Genomic DNA, 26,921 nt, shown 5'->3' with positions numbered 1-26,921 from the left:
AGTTCAATGTGATTCATATTATATAGTTGATGTCCGTACCATACACACACTGATCTAAAGGTACTAAAACATGTTAGTCACATATGGAAGAGGTCACATTTTTTATCGGAGCTTCATAACACGTCTGTTTCTTTTAGGCATGCGCACCAACTGGAGTTGGAGTTTTGTTTGAAGACGTAGCTGTTCATAAGTGGATAGGAATGTTGAGAGTTCAATTCATAATTTTAAAGACTGATAAACATATATAGGTGTTTACGATTACCTGACAACCAACCCACTGTGTTTTGACGTTTAAAAGGACATCGTTGAAATTTGTAAATGAATGCATATATTAATTGATAAATATGTAAGATCTGATGAGTTTTGCGGTTTGCATGGCTACACTTACAAATCTGTTTTTGATAAAATTTGTCTCAGAGCCCTTCAAGGTAGATGTTTCCTTTCGCGCATTCGCTTACGTCATCATAAGGGAGGTATAAATTGCACATTAACAGGTGCTGATTGCTGATAACTTACAGGATGTTAAACTGGTTAGGGGAGCCCTGCAGAACTGTGCAAGCACCATTATGTTGAAGTTGATTTATCTAATTAGGACTACATGTAAATTTCTGATTGTGTTTATACGGACAGTTTAGGATCCATTTATGGGCTTATGTCAAAACCTAAGATATGTTCATATTGTTTAAATTATTCGTCGCCATCTTGGAAGCTGTTTTGTAAGGTTGAGTACTAGTCAAACCGGATTTCATATTTTTCCTATTTATTCGCAATTTTCCCTTTTCGACTATCAAAAACAAATCAATCGTTTAATAGTTCATTTAAGTTTACCATCAGTAACAATAATATTAAGTCAAACACTTTTAAACACATTTACTTGCATTTTTTCGGGAGCTATCCCATATAGTAAACTTGTTCATTCCGCCATATTACGTGTATTTGGCATTTAAATGTATTTATACAAATGAGCACAGGGAATGGCATATTTATATCTTGTATACTTTTGTTAAGTTACTCAAAGAAAGATAACTCAAAATAAAAGCGTATATATTGAAACATTTCAATGTGTTTGTATTTCAATATGCATATGGAAACAACAATATACATTTTACTTATTCAAATATATTTACGGTTATCCAATATTTACCAATTTGCTGACCTGAAATAACACATTTCTAGTCGGATGTAGACCTTTTCCTAATCACACAGAATGATTTCACAAGATGGTGCACTAGACTATATGGGTACCATATTGTTCTCCTTTTGACGATAGTTATTTTCGAATGTTCTCGTCCTACTTAGTTTTGGTAAAAGATCAGAGAGATGTTCATTTTGCTCTTTGTGTTTTTCAAAAGCTATTACAAGCTCATTGCCAAATACCCTTGTCTTTTTTAAAAGATAGATATTGGCATGTACTGCACATTATCGTCAACCCCTGTTACATTTTTTTGTAAGCCTGCAACTTTTCGACGTACCAAATAAAAGAAGGCACATATACGGCTGCTTGGTCAGTCTTTTAGTCGAAATGGCTAAAACATCTTCTCATGATTTGACAAACTTCATCTTTGCCAAAACCATCACTCTCAAAAGTTTGTTATAGTGTAGCTAGAGCAAGTTGAATGTACATAAATACAAAAAAAAAAAAACATTCATTCTTGTACTTAATTTCCTCTGGAACCCCATTTTTTCTATCTTTTTGAAATCTTGTGAATCAAGTTGACTGTGACAATCTTTATGCTTTACAGCCATTTTATTATGTGTCTGTTTTAACAGGTATATGAGTTAAAAGTAAATCGATTAATTTTGAAACCAACGGAACTATCATTTATTGAAAAAAGGGTTTTGTAATCCTCTATTTAAGCGGATTGTTTTTGTTGTTTTTCAACGCCTCGAATTCTCTAATACTAGTTTATGAACTTATCTAGTCTTACCAAAGATAACATTTCTCTTTAGCAATATCTCTATGAATATTTTGGCTAAAAAGTTATCATTATCAACTGTCTGCTCTTGTTCAGATTCAACATTTTCATTCAGAGAAAAGTTTTCAATTGAATTTTGCACATAAACATTTTTTTATAAATCGTTCACATGTACGTGTAGACAGTTATTACCTGGAACTGACTTGGTCAGTTCTGCCTAGAACTAATTTAGACAGTTCTACCCTAGAACAGTTTTACAGTTTATACAGTTCTACGACTACAACAGTTCTACGATTAGAACTGAATTGTTCAGTTCTACTGTTAGAACTGAATTGTTCAGTTCTACTGTTAGAACTGAATTGTTCAGTTCTACTGTTAGAATTAATTTAGTTAGTTCTATTCATAGAACAGTTTTAAGAACCCTTTGTCTTAAATTTAAATAAGTCAAAAGATTACAATATATATTAACCGATTCTCATCGCACCACTGTTTAACATGCCCAAACTATAGCGACGTCATTTAGAACTGTTCTACAATCCTGACAGGTTTAATCAGTTCTACGACTAGAAAATTTGAGACAGTTCTGCTGACATTTCTTCGGTTAGAACTGATTTATTCATTTATTCAGTTTGGTTGACAAGTCTAAGAAAAGAACTGATTTGGTCAGTTTTACGACTAGAACTGATCCTGACAGTTTTACCTAGAACAGTTCTAGGGTAGAACCGTTCTAGAACAGTTTAGAACAGTTCTATGACAGATTATTCTGACAGTTCTAATGAGAGGTTAGAAGTGATCTGCATTGTAGCTCTAAATCCTTGTTGACATGTGCTACACGTTTTTGATTATGAACACTACTTTGGTTTAATCAACGTTTACTTCGATTATTTGTATGTGTTTCCAATAGAGTCTTATGTTAGACTAAGTCCCCCACTGGCGGCAATCTTTGATAATGGATTGGCTACAAAATAACAACACTTGGTAAGCATCTCTTAAGGAACATTCATCCCATGTACGGTGTCATTCAGTGGTTATCTAAATAGAGACATTTGTATTTATTTCCCTTAGGGTCCTTTTTCAAACTAATTCCCCCGTTGGCGGCCATCTTGAATGATTGATCGGCTACATAGTAACAACTCATAAGGAACATTGGGGCTATGTTTTGCTTCATTCCATTCGGTGGTTCTTTAAAAGAAAACATTTGCATGTATTTCCTATAGGGTCCGATGTTTTAACTAAGTCCCTCGCTGGTGGCCATCTCAGATGATGGATCGGCTACAAAGTAACAACACTTTGTCAGAACCTCATAAGGAATATTCATGCCATGTTTGGTTCCATTCCATTCAGTGGTTTATAAGAAGTTTAAAATGTAAAAATTTAACGACGACGACCGATGGACGCCAAGTGATGAAAATAGTTCACTTGGGCCTTTGGGCCAGTTGTGCTAAACATTATAAAGTAAAGAAGATAAGGGCTCTCCTCGTTTTACACCAAGATGGTTATCAAAAGACTCTGAAAGTACTCTACCAGATCGCACACGTAAACACACAGATGAATAAATGGAATTTACTGCTAACTACAGATCTGCTTGTAAATCAAAATTCTTCTGTCCATTTTATCAAACGCCCTTTGGAAGTCTACGAAGCCAGTATAATTTTCATTTATGCTGAAGAGTATGTTAAATAATTCCATGTAGAGTAAATATAGCGTCATCAGTCGAACGTCCTGGCTGGAATCCAAATGTGTTGTCTATTATATGATTTCGTCCTGAGACCACGATAACAAACGGTCAGTTAGAATACTAGTGAACAACTTCGAAAGGATGCTTACTAATATTATAGGTGTATAATTAATTGGACTCGTAATATCTCCCCTTTTAGGAACAGGAATAACTAAACATTCAGTACAACTTTCTGGATATATTCCGATAACAAGTATCGAGTTGAACAAAGTTTCTAAAATATGTGCGACAAATAAAGGACAAGTAAACACCTCACCTACAAGCTCATCGTTACCTGCAATTGTCCGCATTTAAGGATGTACACTTCTGAGGAGCCAAAAATTTCTAGAATTAAACTTTTTTTCTTAACCTGATTTTTGGGTTTATAAAGACTGTAACAAAATAATTGGTGAAGAAAAAATCATATGGTGGTGCACTTTTTTTTTTGCTACGGCCCTTTTAAAACGCCAATTTTGATGATTTTCCCATTTTTCATCGATTTTTACCTATTTTTGGGCTATTATCATGATAAAAATGACAGTTCCACAATTAAACTTTTTCTCATACTTTCTATAAAGATGAATTGGACCAATCTGAATAGATTTTACTTACAAAAACTATAGGTACATTTAGGTGTTAATATAAGAAAGTTTTATCATATTTTGACGCTTTTTTGTGTAAAATTTAACTATCTATTTCTATCACATGTTTTGGAAATATTTCAAGAACGAGATTTCAAGGAGACTGAACGAGACTGAAAAGTCAGAAGAATACATCCTGAAGACTCTTTAGTGTCTAAATAGTTTCGTCTTCCGAAATGAATGTATCTAGTAAGTCTATATTTACACCATCAAAATAAGTGTTATTTAAAAGATCTAACACTGCATCAGATAGCTCGGCTGGGTTCATACGAACAAGGACATTTCGTTGTCCGCTCATACTTTGATGTGTTTGTTTTTATTTTGCTTTAAGGTTAACCAAAATTTCTTTGGATTGGTTTTTGAAATACTACAACGTTCAAGACCTTTTGTCCTCTTAAAATTATACTAAGCTTTTGGTTTCTCTTTAATTTATTGTAAGAATTTCTAGCAATCATGTAGAAACCTTATAGCAGTTTGATGTTGGGTTCTACTTTTTTGCGTTTACATTTTTTCCGATATACAAGTACTAGTACTTGTCAATGAGTGCGTAGTATATGTATATATATTACGAAGTGAATGATTTCTATATGGACTAGAAGGTAGTAGGAACTCATCCAACTAAAGTAACAAACACTTCACTATTCTTGTTGTTTTAGGTAACTTGTTAAACTCGTTCATTCTCTTTATCGGCCTAGTAGCCATTAGTCGGTATTTCTAAGGTTTTAATAACAAAATTATATTTATAACATCACACTACCAATATATCTTTGAAGTAACTGAAGTTATTTCTTTAGTTTTTTTCACCTTAAAAATGTCCAATCTTTTCAATATACTGCATTCTCTGAAATAACGAAATATTTTAAAACATAAATAGAAAATCATAATATCCCAAAAAATGAGGTACTGAGTGTAATAATGAATAGAAATAAACACATTTCTCTGGTTGGTTCAGTTGCTCATGTGTGTGAACATTACCAACAATCATAATTGAAATGAACTTCGATCTCAGTGCTATGCCCAATATTAGTATCCCGATTCAATTGCAATCTCACTTATATAAGTATATTAGTACAAGATCAAATCACGTCTTTCGCCTTTAAGTCATACATCTGATGTTCAGCAGTTGTCTGTTGTTGATGTGGTTTATAAGGGTTTCTCGTCTCTCATTTTTTATAGAGTAGATCGTTGGTTTTCCTGTTTGAATGGTTTAACACATGCAATTTTTGGCACTGTATATCTTACTGTTCGGTGAGAGCCAAGTTCCGTGTTAAAGACGGAACTTTGACCTATAAGGATTTTCTTTTACAAATTGTGACTTGGATGAGAGAGTTATCTCATTGTCACACATACCACATCTTCTGACATGCATGATGTACATGCAGAATCTTTTTACTTACCGGAGAAACTGATCTCGCTCTATTGCACTCCGGTGGGATATCAAACACTTTTGGGTCTTTTATTCCTTCTGTGATCCCCATGAAGCTAATATCGGCAAAGCCATTGGCCAATTGCTGATGTTCTCCAACAGGAATACATGTTCCTTTATTGAAACTCATTTGCATTTTCTTACCATCTACCATAAATTCATAAATATCAATCTCGTACTTATTATCACCAAAACCATAATAGGTAGAAAGCACCAGTTTAGCATCAGCTGGAATAACAAAAATAATTTCCTTAATCTACTTTAACGAGTTATATATACTGTATTAGCATTCTCCTGAGAATGTTTTAAGACAATTCTGATTTTAACACTAAGTGGGACGATAAACATATTTCGATTCTGTGTGCAAGTATCTTCTGCAAATCTTTGCAGTCTAGATTTTTAATTTGCTTTCATTTTTGTCTTCTTAAATGAACAGTTAAATTTATGTATTGACAATTTCGCAATTTATTTTTATCTATTTGTATTTATAAGATGGTTGTAAAATGCAGCTAAAAACTGAACCAATCTAACTGTCATACATATCCTGTGTTGAAGCTTTGCTTACAAGGATATGAAAATGCTCGGTTTTATTTCCTGATTTAAAGATGCTTTGAGATACTCTTAGACTAGTTTTGTCGGATTAATACACATCTTCAAAAAATTAAATACTGAAATTTCAAGGGCCAATGAAATGATTCACAGATCAGTGTTTTCAGATTCTTGCAAGGAAAAGCTGGGAAGAGGATCTGTATTCTAATTTGATTAAAATCAAACTCACATGGCACACAGTTAACTTTCCCTGGATATGGCGCTAAGTCTTCTATCGAATCGAACATTTACCATAATAAACACTGTAACTTTTCGCCTGCAATATATATATATATATACAACTCGTCTAAACATCAACCCAACAATGTTAGATCTGTAAATTTGCTTTCGCAAATTTTTGGTTCTTCCCTCGCCGGGATTCGAACCCATGCTACTGTGATATCGTGACACCAAATCGCCTGCACTGCAGCCGTCCCGCTAGACCACACGACCACCTGGGCTCTTATAAAAAGAGCTTTCGCTGGCCGTGTGTTACCTTTCCACGTCAGTTTTAATCTAGCGGATATATATATATATATATATATATAGATAGTGAGAGAGCGCTGGACATGAGGCTAAGCGATTAGTGATGTAGTGTTTCAAAGGCGTGAGTTCGAATCTCGCTGAGGAACGGACCAATATTTGTCAGCAGAAAATCTAGTTCTTACACTGTTGGGTGTAATTTTCAGACTTATATATCATAGGTTTGAACGTTGTTTTCAAGTTAGACTTGTCTATATTTATTTCGTTTGGGCTTGTTTTATATTTTCCCTCCGGATTATATAATCCGTTCATCCTTTCTCGACTCTTATATATTCAAAAGTCTATCTTAGATTGAGGTAAATCACATGGCTTTCTAAATACCGTATTGATTCCTCGCGTCACGGAAGAGACATAATGTAATTAATTGTCGAAATCCGGATATGGTGTACTATGTTTGCACCTCATGTTTGTGGTATAACATCTTTGCTACAAGTTTATTGTTTCCTGTTTGGTATTAAATTGATATAAAGATCCATTTTGTTACATCTTGTGATCAATTTATTTCGCAATCGTAAATGGTAGTAAGCAGGGTTTAAGAACACCAGTTGTTCGACCTGCTAGTCAAATGCGTTTTGTTAAAATATACTTTTTCACTTTTTTTGGTCTTTTGGAAAATGTTGTTTTTGCTGTATTTAGACCCCTCTACCAAGACATTTGTTTTACATGCACACGTACATGTATAAAAATTGAGGTAAATTATATGGCCTTCCAAATACAATTGTAATCCATAACGTCACTGAAGTTATATATTAATTGTCGAAATCCGGATATGGTGTACTTATGTTTGCACCTCATGTTTGTGGTTTAACATCTTTGCCACAAGTTTATTGTTTTCTGTTTGGTGTTAAATTAATATTAAGATCCATTTTATTACATCTTGTGGTCAATTTTTTTTGGCAATCGTAAACGGTAGTAAGCAGGGTTTAATAATATACAATTATGGCCCGTTGAAGAGGTGAATATCCAAAATTGTCAACATGAGAAGGTTATTTCATTGAGGGCGCAGCCCGAAGTGAAATAACTTTTAAGGGTTGACAATTTTGGATATTCATCGACTCTAAGGGACCACAATTGTTTTATTATACCGAACTAACATTGGAAAGGCCTTTCGAACACTTCTTTGGACTTTACACAACAGTCAACACAAACACACAAGCTGAAAATACCTTTAACGGCTTTGTGTTCTAGAATTTCTCGAATGTACAACAAAGGTAGAATCTTTTTGTAAAATATTGATGGCCCTGAAAAGGACCGTTTATAAGAGACACGGCTGCTGGCACTCTTTTCATGACCACTGCCTTATTTCCATTTCTCTCGGTGGGCTTCCAGTGTAACGTGAACGCTGCCATTTTGTTTATTTACGTCTGTGACGTCATTTTCATGGGAGGTAACTCAAGTACAAATCAACAAACTGAAAAGGTTATTCACCGGTGAATAATAGGGTTATTCACCGCTGGTGCAAATTTTTAGGGTTATTCGTCCTTCCTTGCAATTGAATGAAAAACAACTGAATTATTCCATGTCACGTGATAACGTTTCACCCAATAGAATTGTTTAAAATATATGTAAGGTATAATAATATACAATTACTGTCTTTTGATGAGGTAAATATGCGGTTTTATTGACTTTTGAAAAATGATATTCACTGAGGCCGACGGCCGAAGTGAATATCAGTTTTTCAAAAGTCAATAAAACCCCATATTTACCGAAACAAAAGACAGTAATTGTTTTATTCCATATTCCGAGAGAAGAAAATGTATTTAATGACAAACATATACCAATTTTTTTTACATGAAACATTTTACCATAACGTTGCATGCATGTAAAAGCGCGTGACGTTTAGCGCGGTGAATAACACTTTCTCAGGTGAATATGCTTTTTTATTCAAAATCCAATTCATATAAAGAAACCTACTAAAATAATACCAATATGGAATAACATGAGTTGTTCGACTTGTTAGTCAAATGCGTTTTGTTAAAATATACTTTTTTCACTCTTTTGGCCTTTTGGGAAATGTTGTTAGTGCTGTATTCAGACCCCGCTACAGGGAAATTTGTTTTACATGCACACGTATAAAAGCTGCGTATATATTAACGAATACACATAATAGTTCGGTTTAAATTTGATAGATTATAATAAGTCCAAACCGCAGATAAAATTAAGTTTCTTTGTAATGGGAACTTCGTGCTTTAAGGGGTAAATTCTGTTTGATATACGACAAAATTTGAAAAGAATTTTGTACGAATTTGTGTTTACCACGTAACGTATCGTCCAGGATATTGAAGTATTATCAACTTATCGTCTGAATCGAATTCGTTTTTTTTTGTTAAACTCGTGTTGCTCAGACTTGAGTTTTTTATGTAGCGTTTTTTAACTGTATATAATTTTCTTGAGTAAGTTATTAATCGTTTTTTAGCTGTTTAAAACTTGTTTGTCTTTTTGATGTCTCTTTTGTTAGCCATGACGTTATCAGTTTTTTTCCCCGACTTGTTGATTTTTAATATCCCACGGGTATCATTCGCCCTTGTGTTGTAATATAGACTTACAGCTGAATAATCGTAGAGAAGATGCTGTTTAACTTGTTGCTGACCGTTCCACAAACTATATCCTCTGATGACTATTTTGTTTATATTGGCATCAACTGACATATTCAGAAGTCCCTAAAGTATTCAAAGTAGATTATATAATATTCCTTGATTTGTAATATTTATAACATTTTCCAGCGACTACTTACTATATAGTTAAGCCATCGTATAGTTAAAATACACATTGAATGTTTTTCTTCATACCGATTGAACCAAAAAATTACGTAATGGTTCCTTTGAGATAGTGCAAATTTAACCGAATTTAACAAAAGGTGATCGATATATTTATTTAAAGGTATTACATTGTGTGGTGCTTTGTATCTTCGAATCTATAAACTAGAGGCTCTCAAGGGCATGTGTCGCTCACCGGACTCTACTTGGGTTTTTGAAATCATATAAAAAAAGATAAAAATCATAACAGATTCTTATAACAGTGTTCGAGGCCAAATTTGGTTTAATATTGCTATGTTTGCTTTCATCCCATTTAGTGGTTCCCTTAAAGAAGACATTTGTATTTATTTGCTAATAGCGTCCTATGTTAAACTAAGTCCCTCGTTGGTGGCCATCTTGGGTGATGGATAAGCTATAAAGTAACAACACTTAGTAAGCACCTCATAAGGAACATTCATGATATGTTTGGTTTCATTCCATTCAGTGGTTCTCATAAAGAAGACATTTGTATGTATTTCCCTTAGGGTCCTATTTTAAACTTAGTCCCCCGCTGGTGGCCATCTTTGATGATGGATCGGATACAAAGTAACAACACTTGGTCATCACCTCATAAGGAACATACATTATATGTTTCATTCCATGCAGTGGTTCTCTAAACGAATACATCTGTATGTAGTTCCCTTAAGGTCCTATGTTAAACCAAATCCCAATCTAACGACCATCGTGGATGATGGATCGGCTACATAGTAACAACACTTGGTCAGCACCTTAAAAGGAACGTTCATGCTATGTTTGGCCTCATTCCATTCTGTGGTTTTCTAAACGAAGACATTGGTATGTATTTCCCATAGGGTCCCATGTTAAACTAACTCCCCAGCTGGCGGCCATCTGGAATGATGGATCAGCTACAAAGTAACAACACATGGTCAGCCCCTCATAAAGAATATGCATGCTAAGTTTGGTGTCATTCCATTAAGTGGTTCTCATAAAGAAGACATTTGTATGTATTTCCCTTAGGGTCCTATATGTTAAACTTAGTCCCCCGCTGGTGGCCATCATTTGATGGATCGCCTATACAGTAAGTTACTAACAACACTTGGTAAGCACCTCACAAGGAACATTTATGACATATTTGGTTCCATTCCACTCAGTGGTTCTCTAGAAGATGTTCAAAATGTGAAAAGTAAACAACGACGACGACGACGGACGCCAAGTGATGAGAATCGGTCACTTGGAAGGGCCAAGTAGGCGAGCTAACAATTAAATCAATGTCATTACGATATTAATATACTTTGACAGACATGGTTCTGTTTATCATATTTTGTTTCGTATATATATTTTATTACTTTTAAAGGAGTAGGTCCGGTAAGGACCGATTTTGGCCTCAAATTTCAGGTTCATCTGACGAAAGTTTTTGACCACTTTTTAAACACTTACATGTAAGTGTCTATTTTATTTGGATTAATTAGTTTATGTGAAAGATTTTAACAGATTTAGTCATTAAAAACGAACCGATTCAAGCTCAAATATGAAAAATCTACCTAATATGCCGAAAAATGTCACTTTTCAGATGGTGTTTGGTAAAAATGAATGTGGCCGCATCCGTGTTCATCCTCAACCTTTATATATGTTATGTATTATCATAAAATACAACTAACATTTCAATATTAAGGATGAACACGAATGCGGCCACTTTCGTTTTACACGAAAACCGTCTAAAATTTAACTAAAATGCTAGAATTATGAGGATTTCAGTAACATGAGTAATTTAGTATGACTTAATGGTGCTAGTACCGGATATATGTGCATTGTATTGTCAAAAACAGCCCATATTTATGTAGCAGAAGCATTTTACTGTCCAATAAATAACTAAAGGTTTACATTTTAACAATTTTGTAAAACTGCTATATTTTGGGGCCGAAAAGGGGTCTTACTGAACCTACTCCTTTACTTTAAAAGCAATCATTGCTTCATGCAAAATAAAATAAAATATACTTACTGTACCCTCTTCAACTGTTCCATTGACCTTCAATCCTACAGACACACCCTCATATCCTTCCCACTGGGCAGGTCCACAACAAGAGTATGCTAACTGAACAAAAACGGCGAAGACGGTTATAGTTAACATTACTGGTTTAGCCATAGTAATTACTGTATTGCCTTTTAATTTAACGTTAACCAGGGTATTTATATTAGTATCTTATCAAAATTCCAGCGATACGTAGATTGATAGTCATTTACATTATTGACCTTGAATGTAGATTGCTTTCAAAATTGTGCATCGTCATTGCAAAATATTTTATTTGATAATTTCCTTTGCAAATCGTCCTATAAATTGACAAGGTAATCAAATAAAAGGCTTGAATTGATAAGTTTTTAAGGTTTTTGGAAATTATATGCTATTATATTTGGATATATCCGAGTATCATATCTCAGTTTTCCATTTCTGGTCTTCAGGATTATTCTTGGAAGAACTTTATTGTGTGCCTGCATTCAAAGTTATTCGTAGCTCCATAACATTTGCTTTTTTATTTTGGCGGCTAAAATACGACATTAACCAGATAAATTTTAAAATATATGTTAACCAAATTTAATTAAAGAAAACCAATATCATTTTTTTTAATTTTTTTTTTTATAAATTACAAATAATCTTGAGTGCACATGAAAATTAAAACAAGCAAAGTAATATCATGTTTTTTTTTTTAATTGTATGGGTTTCCCCTTCACCTCAGTCACAACCCGACATTAAAAACTCTCAAACAACCGAAAGTTTTAGAAATTCCATTAGTACCTGTGTGACAGAAATTCTCTGGATATTGATCCACTTTGTTTGAGATAATTCGTTCGACATCAGTTTTAAGTAAGGTCCATTTTTTTTAAAAAATTTTATGCAAAGTTTTTTCAATATATTGGATATATATTGGCCATATTTTCAGACCTCCAGTCAGAATAATAAAATAATTTCAGTACTTGTATTATGTGCGTATTACTGTGTGTTTATATAAACTTGATTGGCTAGAGGTATTGAGTTGAGATCTCATTTAACGTGTTTTACCCCGCCTTTTGTAAGTCTTGTAATTTTTTTTAATTTTAATTCATTTATATGATAAGAGGTTTAGTATGGCGTTCTTTTTCACTGAGACTTGTACACATTTGTGTTTAGGGTCCAGCTGAAGTTCGCCTCTGGGTGCGGTATTTTCTAGCTGTGTTGAAGGCCTAATGATGGTGTTCAGTTGTGTTTTTTTTTACTCAGTTTGGTCTCTTTGATACATTCCCAGTTTCCATTCAATATTGAATTTAAATGCTTTATATATGTTATGGATGCTGGTGTTATTTGTAAATCTAACTGATAGTAACATTTTTTTGCGATGTATACTGCAGTGTTTATAAAATGTTGTTCTAAGAAGAGTAAGCTATTATTAAGTATGTTTTCAAAGATCATCCTTCGAAATTATAGCTAGTATAGTAATTGATATCACATCTGAAGAAGTAGTAAATTGTCTTGAAATGTATTTTCAAATTTTGTTTCATTTAAAAAAATAGATATTTGAGCGGACTTTTATTATACGTATTTTACATGCGTGGTAAATTTATTTGTTTTATATTATATTATCTTCTGTTGTCATTAAGGTTGGATGGTAATCATTATTGAAAATTAATAAGAAGAAATCCCAGACAACATAATATTTCAGAAGTCCATTCACACTTGTATAAATTATTTCAAAAAAAGGAAACATTTTTTTAGATTGAAAACAATTCAATATTGTTACATGTAAACCACAAGAGGGAAACTAGTTTTGAAGCATACTAGATCATGATTTTAAATCCATACATTATTTTACATATCGCAAAACTTCGATATAGGAGATGACAACACATTGTTGCATTATGTGAATAAAATCAGTATAAAATATTTTGTCAATTGATTGTTTTTTCCCCCAAAACATCCGATCAATGGGTTTCATTTTGATTTAGTTGTTGCTAATTTTTCTGTACATAACTACATAATACCATACATTTTAACTGTGGATTGATTGACTTCCATAACATCATCGCAGTACAAAAAAAATCTGATGTTCCACCAAAAAACATTCAAAATATACATAAGCTATAAACAACTAGACGCAGATTTTTTTATACGACTTAGAACAGGCCAACACTACAACAGTTGTAGATAATGTAGACAATGTTAACGAGGCAACCACTATTTTTCATGCGAAAATGCTGAGAATACATGTAGTTTACTACCACATAGAAGTGAAAAAATAAACTGTATATAAACCGGCCCCATTTATGGATAAACATCATTTTAAAAATGCAATCTAAAAGAAACAAAAGCTAAACAAAGTAACAACAATTTACAAAACCGATCAACACCTCAGGGAGTCAGTTTTCTACAAAGGAAACCCATGGACTGTGAAATATACAACTAGTTTATTCTTTGACATTATTTCAATTGCGTAAATCGGCCAACATCTGGTGGTTCTGTTATTACTAAGTGGTTTTGTTTGCGACACTCTGAGTGAGTGAATTTGTTGAATTTTAGTTTCAGTCTGTGGGTTGCAAACGATGTCACGTGTACAATTCTTGCAATATTATGATGAAATCTATACCATACTTCATACCTATATTCTTGTATAATAACATCAAAGTATTGTATCAACAATATTTGTGGTGAGCTTGAAAATATACGTATCTATATTCTTTATTGTTATTGTTGTTGGATTTCAGTATATAATCAAAACGACGACTACGTAAAGAAGAATCTCATGCTAGGTTATAACTTCAACTTATCTGACATTTAATTTGGTCACTATAAATTTGGACGAACTATTTATAAACGGACATAATATTCTTACTTTATTTGGTCGTACATATATAACTAAGGCTTGACCAACTTAACCTATTTCTTAAAAATTCAACTATTTCAAATTCGAAATGTCAATATTATACACTTCTTAATCTGACAACAATGAAGGTTAAATAAAACCATTGTATGATACATGTATGAATCGATTTAAAATTTTCTATTGGCATTGCATTTAAAAGCTATTCGGTAATAACTCAAATCTTTAAATTATGTTGAAAATATGATGAATAAATAGCTTATTACATGTCTATTGCCTACATGGACTTCATCGCAAACTATGTTAAAGTAAGTTAAACTTTACATTATTATTTTATGTTAACATATAAGTGTCCATCTTATTTCTTTCTGCCAGTTCTAGCACAAATATACAATAATTATTACTCCTTACATGTAAAATGATAGGTTAATTAAAATTATGTATACATGTATTTATCTTTCATGCTAAAAGTATTAACTTGTTTTGATACAAGACTCGGAACTATACCAGAAAAAGGAGATATAAATAGAGCCAATATCTGTTCCCTTTTATTTGCATAAGAACATATTTTAAATATGAAATGTATTTTACATACAAAATTATTTCACCAAAACATACGGCAAAAGAATCTTACATCTTCTATGTAAATTCAATAATGATATCAAAATGATGTCAACTTAACTATGATGTCAAAAGAAAAATGGATACTGCAGAAAAAGCATAATAAAACAAATGGTATTTGTTTTTCGTTATTGTTTTTATTGTTTTGTGCTGTCCCAGGTTATGGTAGGTTTGGACGCCTGTCTACATGTTTAATCCCTGTCCCAAGTCAGGAGCCTGTAATTAAGTGGTTTTAGCTTACATGTTTAATCCCTGTCACAAGTCAGGAGCCTGTAATTCAGTGGTTTTAGTGTGTTGTTGTATATGGTATTCTGTTCGTTTATTGAATTGTAAGTTCATCAATCAAGCCGTTGATTTGATCACTTCTTGATAATGTTTTTAACATGAGTGCTAAATAAGTATATATTGTGACTCGAATGGAGAGTTGTCTCATTGGCATTCATATCACATCTTGTTATAGCAATATCATATATCGTCCAATATCAACACTCTGGACATTCGACACTCGTGACATTCGACACTAGGGACTGATTTTGGTTTCTCGTTGTGATACATCATGCGATACGGATTTTGCCATGTATCATTCTTTATCTTACCTCATATAGATTTATAGATAAATGATTGGTTAAAGAACTACACGTGGTGACTATGTATATTTGATGAAAGGTTGAAATAAGTTCACAAAACATAATTAAAGCTAACAAATTTACTGACCCCATATAAATTGTTTTAAGTCACTAACACACCATGCAACTAATACTATAGTATCTGAGAAACAAACTCAACAAGTAACTATACAATAACCTTAGTCAGTTATCCATGAAATGATGCCAAGGTCTGGTCAACCCAACCTGATAGACAGGTAGGCCTTGCACGATCATAATATACAAAAAATGTTTCCAAATACGGAATAACTAATATGTTTTCTGTCTATGAAGAAAATAATTAACATAAAAATATGTGGTGACACTGAAGCGTGTTATTTTAAAGTGTGCACCACATTTTTTTATGTTATTTCGAATATAAAGAAAAAATATTACAGTTATTTCTTATAATTTAATTATAAATTCCAGTTTGAACCGGAATAAACCATGAAAGAACGTTGATGACGTCACGGTCACATGACTATATTTTGTCTATGAGCTGATAAACAAAACAATGAGCCAATCACAAGACGCGTTACATCCAAAATTAAATTATTTTCTCATAACAGTGAGCATTTCACTGTTAAATAAGTATTTGTTTTCATGCAGTCACTGAACCATAACAATGAGGTCAGTTGCAATTCTAACATGTCGTCCTTCAAGCGATTTGAGTACTCACCCGTAGTAAAATATGAACAGAAGGCATCAGACCACAATTAATTCCCCATGTTCGTGGTCTTGGAATAAATTTTTCAATTGTTATATGGGGTAATGCTTCTTAAGTATTTTGTCTACTGTTTTCTTTTAATAAGGGGTCATAGCAGTTGCATATATATTGAAATAAGTAAAACATGTAGGGTAGAAATTAGCCTTAGTCATTTAATCAAGATTCAAATCCTACAATTGCCATGTTCTCAAAAGAAAACAAAGCACTGATGGATTGTTCAGAAGCATAATTATCTTATAAGAATACTAATTAATAAACTATATAACTGAAATTTCACAAAGATAATAATTTTGATAGTGGTGGTGATGCTGGTTAAATTGGCGCGAAATAATATTCTTACTCCTATTGCTTTACGTAAAAAAAAATGTATAGAATTGAATTTGACTAAAGTTGAGCATAAAAAAAACGTGAATATGCAAAAGCCTGGTAATATATTAATGATAAAGTGTGTATAAATTTCCGTAAACGAATTTACCCGTATACTTCACTAAGAATTACATTTGAGCGCAAGGAGATCTATTTGTGAATCGGTTTATATAACCCCGGTTGAACTCAGGGTCGTATTAACGGAATTTTTTGCGTTGCTTTTAAATCATTGAGGCCATCTATTTTTATTACGGGTTTCCACATCTTTAAATCGGAATTATAGAAAAAATGGAATGTTGTTAGCAGAATCAAAACAGAAATGATGAACACTGCAACATTTTCAGCAAAACATAAATAGGATGGAGAATCTGTGTATTCACATTATCCTTTATAAAAAATTCAATGGAACTGAGGACAGGGGACCCTTTAATATTTACCTGAATTTGTGTATATATATTGAGTTACTTAGTTATTGTCTTTATTTGTTTTTGTTGTTGTTATATGTCACAAACTGTATAGTTTATATGGCAATAAAACTTTGAATTGAATTGAATTGAATTATTTGTAAAACTCTCCTTATTCCTGTGAAGCGTGTGCTTTACATCGAGGCTTTCTATGCTTATCGTCGACGCCACAGTACTTCAACCAATCAGACAACGTTTATTTGGGGCATTCGACCTATTTTAACTCAGATTTTGGAATTTTTTAATCGAAATTATAGAAAAATGGAATGTTGTTTGTACATATAAAATAGAAAAAGATGAATACTATTAGCTAAAGCAAGTTTGGATGGGGTTCTGTGTATTTACATTGTTTGTACAACTCTCCTTACTGATGCCATATTTTGGAATTTCCGTGACCTAAATGGTTCGCGAAAATTAATACTTTTATATATAGTATAGTAATTAATAATGGTCTATAAGCAGTTACATCTATTTCATGTTTGAAGCAGTGCAATTTTTTTTAATTCAATTAGATTTTCACCAAGAAAAAAATGCATTGTGGTAAAGGGGAAGAATAATTGTGGTCTGAGGCTAGAACTGCGAAAATAATGGAATTTATCAGAAAGGAAACAAATAACGGACTTTGAAAAAAGGGTGAAGGCTTTTGATATCTTTTCTGAAATTCTCCAGACTTAACATCTATTACAAAAATTCATCCTACAACATTTAACATACGTGAAATCAAGCTCTAAATTCCCTCGATTTCGCGGGTGTTTTCTAGTACATACTAAAATGGAAAGTACTATTAATACAAGGTATGAATTCATCCCTTTAATTTTCTTTAGAAACACCAATTTTTACGAAATTTCTGGTTCACAAATGGCCATGGGAATGATCAACTTATAGTAGCTAAAATCACATCATATGTTCCCTATTGTAACATTATTGAATGCGAATTTTGACCAATTTTTCACTTACCAATATTAACATCAACTTAGTCACTAGCAAAGCATTTTTTGGTTAGTTACGCTTCCTAAACGCCCCTAAATATATATAAAAAAAGATGTGGCATGATTGCCAATGAGAAAACTCTGCACCAGAGACAAATATGACACAGAAATTGACAACTACATGTATAAGTCACCGTGAGTTGTTTTTTTTTTTTGGCAGGTTCGCTTGCTATATCTTTGTTTTGTTATCTTACTTTGTTAATTTTATCGTCTTATTTCTTGTTGAAAAAGCGACACCTATAATAGTTGTTAAATCCTACGTCATTTGGTCTCTGGTGGACTGTTGCTGAAAATTCAAATGTTAACTTTCAAAGAGATTTTCATACTAGATTATTTTACAATTAAAGTCCAAACAAGACTAGAATGTAACCTTTTTCATCTCAATATGCCAGACTGACTATTTACTACATTTCCGACATTTTTGTCAGTTAATATTAATGTAATTAACCTCCTTGGTCATACTTTGTTTTGAAAAATGCTTTAGAATATGTCTGTATATATCATCACGTTACTAATATTCGATTATCAATGTTTTTTTTTTTTGTTTTGTTTTTTTTTTAAATTTTATCCTTTTGGTACAAAGCAAACATTTCTGTCCGTTTAAGGCAGAATTAGAAACAAGATACAGATGTCCATTTAACCAAGTTATAGATTTACCGGTTATACATTTAATAATGAAGCGTGACGGTAAATACCAATAGAATGTGAAACATAAACATTCCTTTTAATCTCAACAGAAATCCATAACTTTGTTTATTACATACACTCTTACAATGTGTTAAACTATTCGTTATTTTCTATTTTAAAGTAGGTATTCAATACGAAAATGTATTATTTGTTAAATGGCCAAATAAATTAATGACTTCTATTTAACTGAAAAATAAAATTGATAGTTTTCACTGCCCGAAGTGAACTTTGTACTACTTTCTATATTTTGAACTGCTAATGTGTACTGCTAGCTGATGAGCTGCCACCAAGAAGGAAAGGTAATGTGTACTGTACTGCTAGCCGATGAGCTGCCACCAAGAAGGAAAGGTAATGTGTACTGTACTGCTAGCTGATGAGCTGCCACCAAGAAGGAAAGGTAATGTGTACTGTACTGCTAGCTGATGAGCTGCCACCAAGAAGGAAAGGTAAATTGAATGTGTACTGTACTGCTAGCTGATGATCTGCCACCAAGAAGGAAAGGTAATGTGTACTGTACTGCTAGCTGATGAGCTGCCACCAAGAAGGAAACGTAATGTGTACTGTACTGCTAGCTGATGAGCTGCCACCAAAAAGGAAAGGTAATGTGTACTGTACTGCTAGCTGATGAGCTGCCACCAAGAAGGAAAGGTAATGTGTACTGTACTGCTAGCTGATGATCTGCCACCAAGAAGGAAAGGTAAATTGAATGTGTACTGTACTGCTAGCTGATGATCTGCCATCAAGAAGGAAAGGTAAATTGAATGTGTACTGTACTGCTAGCTGATGAGCTGCCACCAAGAAGGAAAGGTAAATTGAATGTGAACTGTACTGCTAGCTGGTGAGCTGCCACCAAGAAGGTAACGTAATGTGTACTGTACTGCTAGCTGATGATCTGCCACCAAGAAGAAAAGGTAAATTGAATGTGTACTGTACTGCTAGCTGGTGAGCTGCCACCAAGAACGAAAGGTAATGTGTACTGTACTGCTAGCGGATGAGCTGCCACCAAGAAGGAAAGGTAATGTGTACTGTACTGCTAGCTGATGAGCTGCCACCAAGAAGGAAAGGTAATGTGTACTGTACTGCTAGCTGGTGAGCTGCCACCAAGAAGGAAAGGTAATGTGTACTGTACTGCTAGCTGGTGAGCTGCCACCAAGAAGGAAAGGTAATGTGTACTGTACTGCTAGCTGGTGATGCCACCAAGAAGGAAAGGTAATGTGTACTGTACTGCTAGCTGGTGAGCTGCCACCAAGAAGGAAAGGTAATGTGTACTGTACTGCTAGCTGGTGAGCTGCCACCAAGAAGGAAAGGTAATGTGTACTGTACTGCTAGCTGATGATCTGCCATCAAGAAGGAAAGGTAATGTGTACTGTACTGCTAGCTGATGATCTGCAACCAAGAAGGAAACGTAATGTGTACTGTACTGCTAGCTGATGATCTGCCATCAAGAAGGAAAGGTAATACTGCATTATTTACACACTTCATCTTATTTGAATATTTACCAAAAAGTTGAGATGAATAAACGTAGTTTATACTAAATGTCGTTAAATAGAATCGTAATACTGTGTTCGACTATTGAAGGGCGTCGTCCTATACATAAACCAACGCGATTCAATGATTTTACCCCTGAATTCTTGACTTAAATTGCGATTAATCAATCGAATGTCAATTGAGTTTAGCGACAAATATTTCATTGTTAACAAAGTTTTACTCGTCAATATAATAGAAATAATATAATAAACATTCAATTGTTTCTAAATGAGAAAACTTAAAAGTTGATTGCCGAGTTTGTGAGCTTCGGCCCTTCCTTGGAAGTTGGTATTTGACAATACATTTTAACCTGTGAATAAATTGCAGGAAGTATTACAGCTTCTTTCCTAATGCATGTAGTTTAAAGGTTTGATTGGCTTGATTGCTTTGTTTTCATAACTGTTTGCTCAGGTATTTTAATTAAGTTTTACAATTCTAATCAACAGATATGCTGGGTTTCAGCTTGTATGATGTTATTGAATGCTTGAGCAATCATTTATACAAACAAAGCAAGAAAGTCAACCAAAACTTTAAACTACATACAGTAGGAAAATAGCTGTAAAACAAATATATTCCTTTTTTTTTTGCGATAACATTTTATGGATAGAAGCATTAGATAAAACTTCATGTTTATAACGTGAATTAAGTGCGGTATAATACGCGTAATTTGATCGGACGACTAATCAGATTCAACTATACCTCGGATTTCACCGGCTGTCTATGAACAAAGTGTAGTAGTCAGCCGAAAACCAGCTTCCAAATAAATAAAGAGGGTACAGTAACGTTGAATCGTTTACGGTTGAAGATTTGTTTTCCGTTTTTATCAAACTTGACAGATTTGATGAATTATTATCGGACAATGGATTCTATTTCAAATTAAACCAGATCTATTATGCTGTGTAATATATGTAACTTAGTCATATTCTTTAAATTTACTTCAGATACACCGACGGAACATTTTCACTTCCGCATTATCATGATAATTTATCAAAACTATTTCAAATATAAACTTGAATTCATGAATTCATTAGCCATCATCTCCAATAATATATAAATGTTTTTAAACGAAGGCTTCTGGTATGTAAAACAAGTTATAAAAGACTCTAAAAACACGATCGCACTATAATTAAATAAGAAACAACAATATATTTTTTTTTAATATAAAAAATGTTAAATATCTACAAAGGAAAAAGTAAGAATTAACATAGTCCAAATAATTATGACGTCTGGCAAGGCTATTTTAATTTTTTTCTGGGACTCCAAATTATTATCATCTGAACATGACTGAACACGGTCTGATAGCATCTAAATGTAATTTCATTTCCATGGTCTGATTTCGAATGAATCAGTCGTAACGTTACGGATCTTTGCAGTTTGCTAGAAGATTCAGTCTTGTTTATCTTGGCATTGCTTTAGGTAACACAATACCGAATGACGTTACGCCACGAGTTCTCGTTCCTGACGTTAAATATGCACACCAGTCAATGCAACAGGTTCTTTGTAATCACAAAGTGATTAAATAACAAAAAAAAAATATTTTTGGTATTTTACCGTTAAAAACGATACTTTTTAAATATTCCGTTTCTTCGATATTTAAGCAACCGCACGAGTGAAATATAAATGTTCTTATGCATAACGACTGAGTTTATATCACTTTATTTTTATTGTTTGTTTATTTTTGTAATTAATTCTTATTTATGATGTGCCCCGTATCCCATAAAATTTAGTTTTGATAGTAGAAATCTAATTTGTTAAAACTCAGGATGATGTGTGAAAATCCGGGGAATTCTACCACTATTAATTCGTCTAAATATGGTCATTAAAAACACCGCTAGTATAATTGAAAAAAGAAAAAAAAAAACGGATAAAATTAGGCGAAAAAGCACAATAAAAGCAGACTTTGAAACTCATACAGAAAATAATTTGTTCGCATGGAATGAAAAACAATGGTTTAAATTGGTTATTTGCGTGAATAACTTTCCCTGTGTCCCAAGTGTATACAGTCTCTAAAATTCAATGGTCTGTACAGAGTAAGTCGGATATAGTTTCGGCAACATTTTAAAAATAAAGTGTAAGCTTTGCAATCGTATAAACAGAGTCTACATAGGACAGCACCATCAGAATGAGGCCTGAGAAAGTTAAGGAAGTCTCATAAAATACATGTGCACTTGATTAGGCAGAAATAAAATAAAATATTTCAAGTCCCGTTACAGTCTCACTGAAGCCATCCCAAAATATCTACTTATGTCTACAAACGGAAGTGGATAGTGGGGTGTGGCTCTAGTCAGACTGATTCCGTTACAAATCTTTTCTCGAAATTTGCACTCTTCAATTATTATTATAACGACAGAACAGAATAAAGAAAATCGAGATCTTGAAATCATTTAGATTTTATATTTCTGTTAATTTACGCTTGCATGGTTATTCGGAGGTAATGTGGTTGTATTTTAGGGGGTTGGGTGAGTTGAAAATAATGTACAAGTACAAGTTGATAGACAAAACGACTGAAAGACGAAAAACCAAAGTTACTTTTCGGGGCCATGAGGGGCATACAATATACACGTTACCGCTTGCTAAACATGGAAGACGGGTAACAGGAGATTTTACAAGCAAAACAAAATAGTTAGCTGATTGAAAGATAAATGGAGATATGGGATATTAATATAAGATAGCAACATCTAAGCAATTAACAACATCCAAATGATCATAGACATCAAGAATATCGTGGTTAATGCATAATGGACGCATACATGTATCTATTTACTTCTAATTTGTAGTTTTAGTAAAAAGTATGTTTAGTATAATTATTACAGTAACATATTTCAGTCCCCTGGTGTATATTTGTGTAAGTCTTTAAACTTCTTGTTCTTCTGGGGAAAATTCTTTTAAAGTCTTGACGTTTTTCTCTAGCGGTAAATCCAGTCGGTTAAGATATGATCAGACCAAATAAACGTTTTAGACAGAAATCAGGCTACTAGTACATATAACAAGGTTCAACCCATTTTTTCCTTAAAATGTCCAGTACTCAGGAATATGGCAGTTCTTTTCAATGTATGTTGGGTTTGTCTTTGTTGCCATTCGGTGTTTCTGTTGTACAGGTGTTTTTGTTTTATGGTTTTTGTGTTTTACTCGGTTTTAGTTTGTAGCCCGGATTTGTTTCTTCTCAATCGATGTATGTGGTAAACTGCTGTTGCCTTTTTTTTTAACTTCATCATTACCTTGTTCTATGAAATGATAGAATGAATACAATTTATTAACGCTCATAATCCTTGCATTACATGTATCAGTGGGGGCGTTTTATGTTTATGTTTAATTCTATATAATTTTATTTCGGATGTCAGCTCAAAGACATAATTTAGTCATGTGACCGTGACGTCATCAACGTTTTTTCATGGTTTACTCCTGTTTGAAATGGAAACATAGATTAACATGTGTGTAATTTTACCTCCAAAAAATTATCAGTCGACAAGTTTGGAAACCTTTTCAATAGTTCGAATAATCCGGAAGCTTTCAAAAATACTTTATGATGATAATATATTAATTAACATAAAAAAAAAATTACTCATATCTTTTTTTATTTTCCAAAAAAAATAATGGACATACACTTCATGCAATAAAAGTTCACTGATTTTAACAAATCAATATAGCGGCTCCTCAGTTTAAAAAATGCCAACTGTTGATTTGCCGATAGCTTACGAGAAAAAAATGTATATTTAAAACAAAATGTTGGGATTGAGAATTAAAAGAATAAAACAAATTTAGTGGTTATTTAAGATATCATGTATGCAAGCTTTAGAAATATTGGAAATGTTTAGCTTTATCTAACAGTGGGGATGAACAACAACACACACGTCATACCCACTCTGTCTTCAATTTTCAAATGACCTCATGTGTTCTATAACAATCACAATAACTCGGTAAGGTTCAGAATAAAATTCGACTACCACGGCCATAGCCATGTGTAAATTTCCAACAAATATATGGCTTCAATAAATAATTTCTTTAAATGTATGTTACTACATTTATTTATGTTTTCAAATTATTTCTATTGCAGACAAAATGTCACGAAACATGATTTGGCGGAATAAGATAGCGCTGGTTGTTATAATAATGCTTTGTATTGCATGTATATCATTTTCGGGAAATATGATCAGATTACGTGGAACTGTAAAAACGCAAAAACGATTGGTGTCCACCTATCTTGATAACAAACTTTCAAATGGCCTGCAAAATATAACTTCATCGATTGGTAGGATGTATGTAAAACACAACTGTACAAAGAGAGAATACGAGTTTGATAAAACAGCTAATATGTCTAGCAACGACAATACCATGCCGACTATATTTATGTACGAAAGACACCCTTGGGACTGGTTTAAACCATTTAACACATCAGACAGATGTTGTACAAAATGTTTGTTTACTAGCAACCCTCAGTTTTATAATATGAGCAAAGTAGTGATTTTTTTCAGAAGACTTAAAAGACTTCCACCTAAAAAGCTAGCTGGCCAGATATGGGTTTATTTTACAAACGAATCACCTACTTTCAGGCAGATACTACCAAAGAACATTGCTTGGACAAAATCGATGTCTTTTGATTTGATAATGTCGTATCGACCTGAATCTGACATTACCCTACCATTCGGAGTTTTGACTAAAAAAGAAAATCCGAATAAATTGAATTATACTAAAATTTTCCTGGCAAAACAAAAAGATATAGCATGGATAGTAAGTCACTGTGAGACAAGCTCCAGAAGAGAGCAATATGTGAAAGAATTACAAAAATATATTAACGTAGATATTTATGGTGAATGTGGAAACTTGAGCTGTCATCAGCAACATCCAATACAAATGTCAAATCTTAAAGCATGTAAATCGTATGTTAGTCAAAATTACAAATTCTATTTGTCTTTTGAAAATTCGTTGTGTATGAACTATGTTTCCGAAAAAGTCTATGATATATTTGAGGACGATAATATGATGTTACCAGTAGTTCGTGGAGCTCCAAATATTTCATTAGTGCTTCCTGAGGGAACCTTTATTTCAACAAGTAAATTTTCGTCACCAAAACAGCTTGCTGCATATCTAACAGAAATTGGTTCATCAGAAAAGAAATACACATCTTATCTTAGGAGGAAACATTCATACAGTCTTACAAACTGGGAATCTAATTTCAAAACAGCCATATGTGATTTGTGTACACAAATCAAAAATGAAAAACTTGCAAATAAAAAAATCAATGTTTATGACCGTCTTAAGGAAGGCAAGTGTTTCAAACCTACTGATATAATACATGAATAATGATGATACTTTAAGGATTAATTTGCTAGCTAATAGCTGCCTGCGAGGTAAAGGTTTTGTTCATCTTACACAAGTTGTTGCATGGGATACAGAAATACCGGGCGTTCGTCTGTGATTTGTTTCCGGTTGTGTATCCGTTCGAATGGTCGAATATTTTCACTTTGGAAAACTGTCGGAAATCTTGCAAGCTGTATGAGGTTACTTTTAATTTTTGCATATGATGAATTAACCTTAAAAATCCGTCTATCAGTATCTAGTACTACGGAGCAAAATGCATTTTCAAGAGATAAACAGCTTAGCAGTGAAGATGTTTTAGTAATTTTGAATTTCGGGAAGGAATATGCCTGTTAAAACAACAAACCGTGCACGTTTGATGGAATTATTGCCTTTAGACTGATTAAATGTGTGCATCATAGGGTTTATCTGAGCATCGTTCTTTTATTGATATTATATTGGGACATGTTTTTATTAATTTGAAATTAAATGCAATGGGAAGTTTAACTTTTCTTATGATAACTTGGAGTATTCCCATGGGAATTTTTAAATTTCCCATGGAATGTACTTTTAACCAGCTGTGACAACAGTGACAACGGTGACATGTTAGGACATATAGGGAAATTTAATTTTTTTTTTTATTATCTATCATTTTGGCAAAAAATATTTTTGACATCTTATAAACCGACAAATTCAGATTTGCCAATTCTGGAATTGCAAGTTTGTCCCGCACAGTGTAAATAGTTAGCCTCGTTTTCAGTTGTACTTTCCATATTATAATTTGATTTGAAATGTTTCACACAGTGTATTGTATTACTTATTTAATACCCTCTGTGCATACTTACTTGTTTCAAGTAGATGCACCAAATGTACCTATATATCTTATATTCATAAGAACATAAAAGCGTCGCCTTGAGTAAACACTAACTGCAAAATCAGTGAAGTTTTCCGAAACTCTCGTCATCTTTAATTACATATCATGCTGAAGATAAATCCGCTATCAAACACAGCCAAGTTGGCAAAACTACTCGTCTGGTTTTGTAAACAAATATTCCGTCAGGAAGTTGTCTTTTTTTCAATTTTAATTTATTACTCAATGATAAGGAACATTTTTAAAAAGCAAATACAATATCATAAACGGTTGCATAAGTAACGACAACAGCATGT

General features: G+C 33.1%; 1 protein-coding gene and 1 long non-coding RNA gene across 2 annotated transcripts; one reads left to right on the top strand and one right to left on the bottom strand.

The window, feature by feature from the left end:
* Positions 1–4,979: 4,979 nt before the first annotated feature.
* Positions 4,980–11,772, bottom strand: LOC143085500 (uncharacterized). The gene is made up of 5 exons (XM_076261882.1): positions 11,587–11,772; positions 9,378–9,491; positions 6,479–6,565; positions 5,672–5,928; positions 4,980–5,115 (listed from the first exon to the last, which is right to left on the bottom strand). Exons 1-3 carry the CDS (start codon positions 11,728–11,730, stop codon positions 6,521–6,523), a joined length of 303 nt encoding a protein of 100 aa, XP_076117997.1. The 5' UTR covers positions 11,731–11,772; the 3' UTR covers positions 4,980–5,115; positions 5,672–5,928; positions 6,479–6,520.
* A 2,869-nt stretch (positions 11,773–14,641) lies between these two features.
* On the top strand, positions 14,642–26,261 carry LOC143085499 (uncharacterized). The gene is made up of 2 exons (XR_012981346.1): positions 14,642–14,742; positions 24,514–26,261. It is a non-coding gene; the product is annotated as an uncharacterized LOC143085499 (long non-coding RNA).
* Positions 26,262–26,921: the final 660 nt, after the last annotated feature.

This window comes from Mytilus galloprovincialis, chromosome 8 (genome assembly GCF_965363235.1).
Source record: "Mytilus galloprovincialis chromosome 8, xbMytGall1.hap1.1, whole genome shotgun sequence".
Classification (NCBI taxonomy): domain Eukaryota; kingdom Metazoa; phylum Mollusca; class Bivalvia; order Mytilida; family Mytilidae; genus Mytilus; species Mytilus galloprovincialis.
This window is presented reverse-complemented; position numbering and strand designations above follow the sequence as displayed.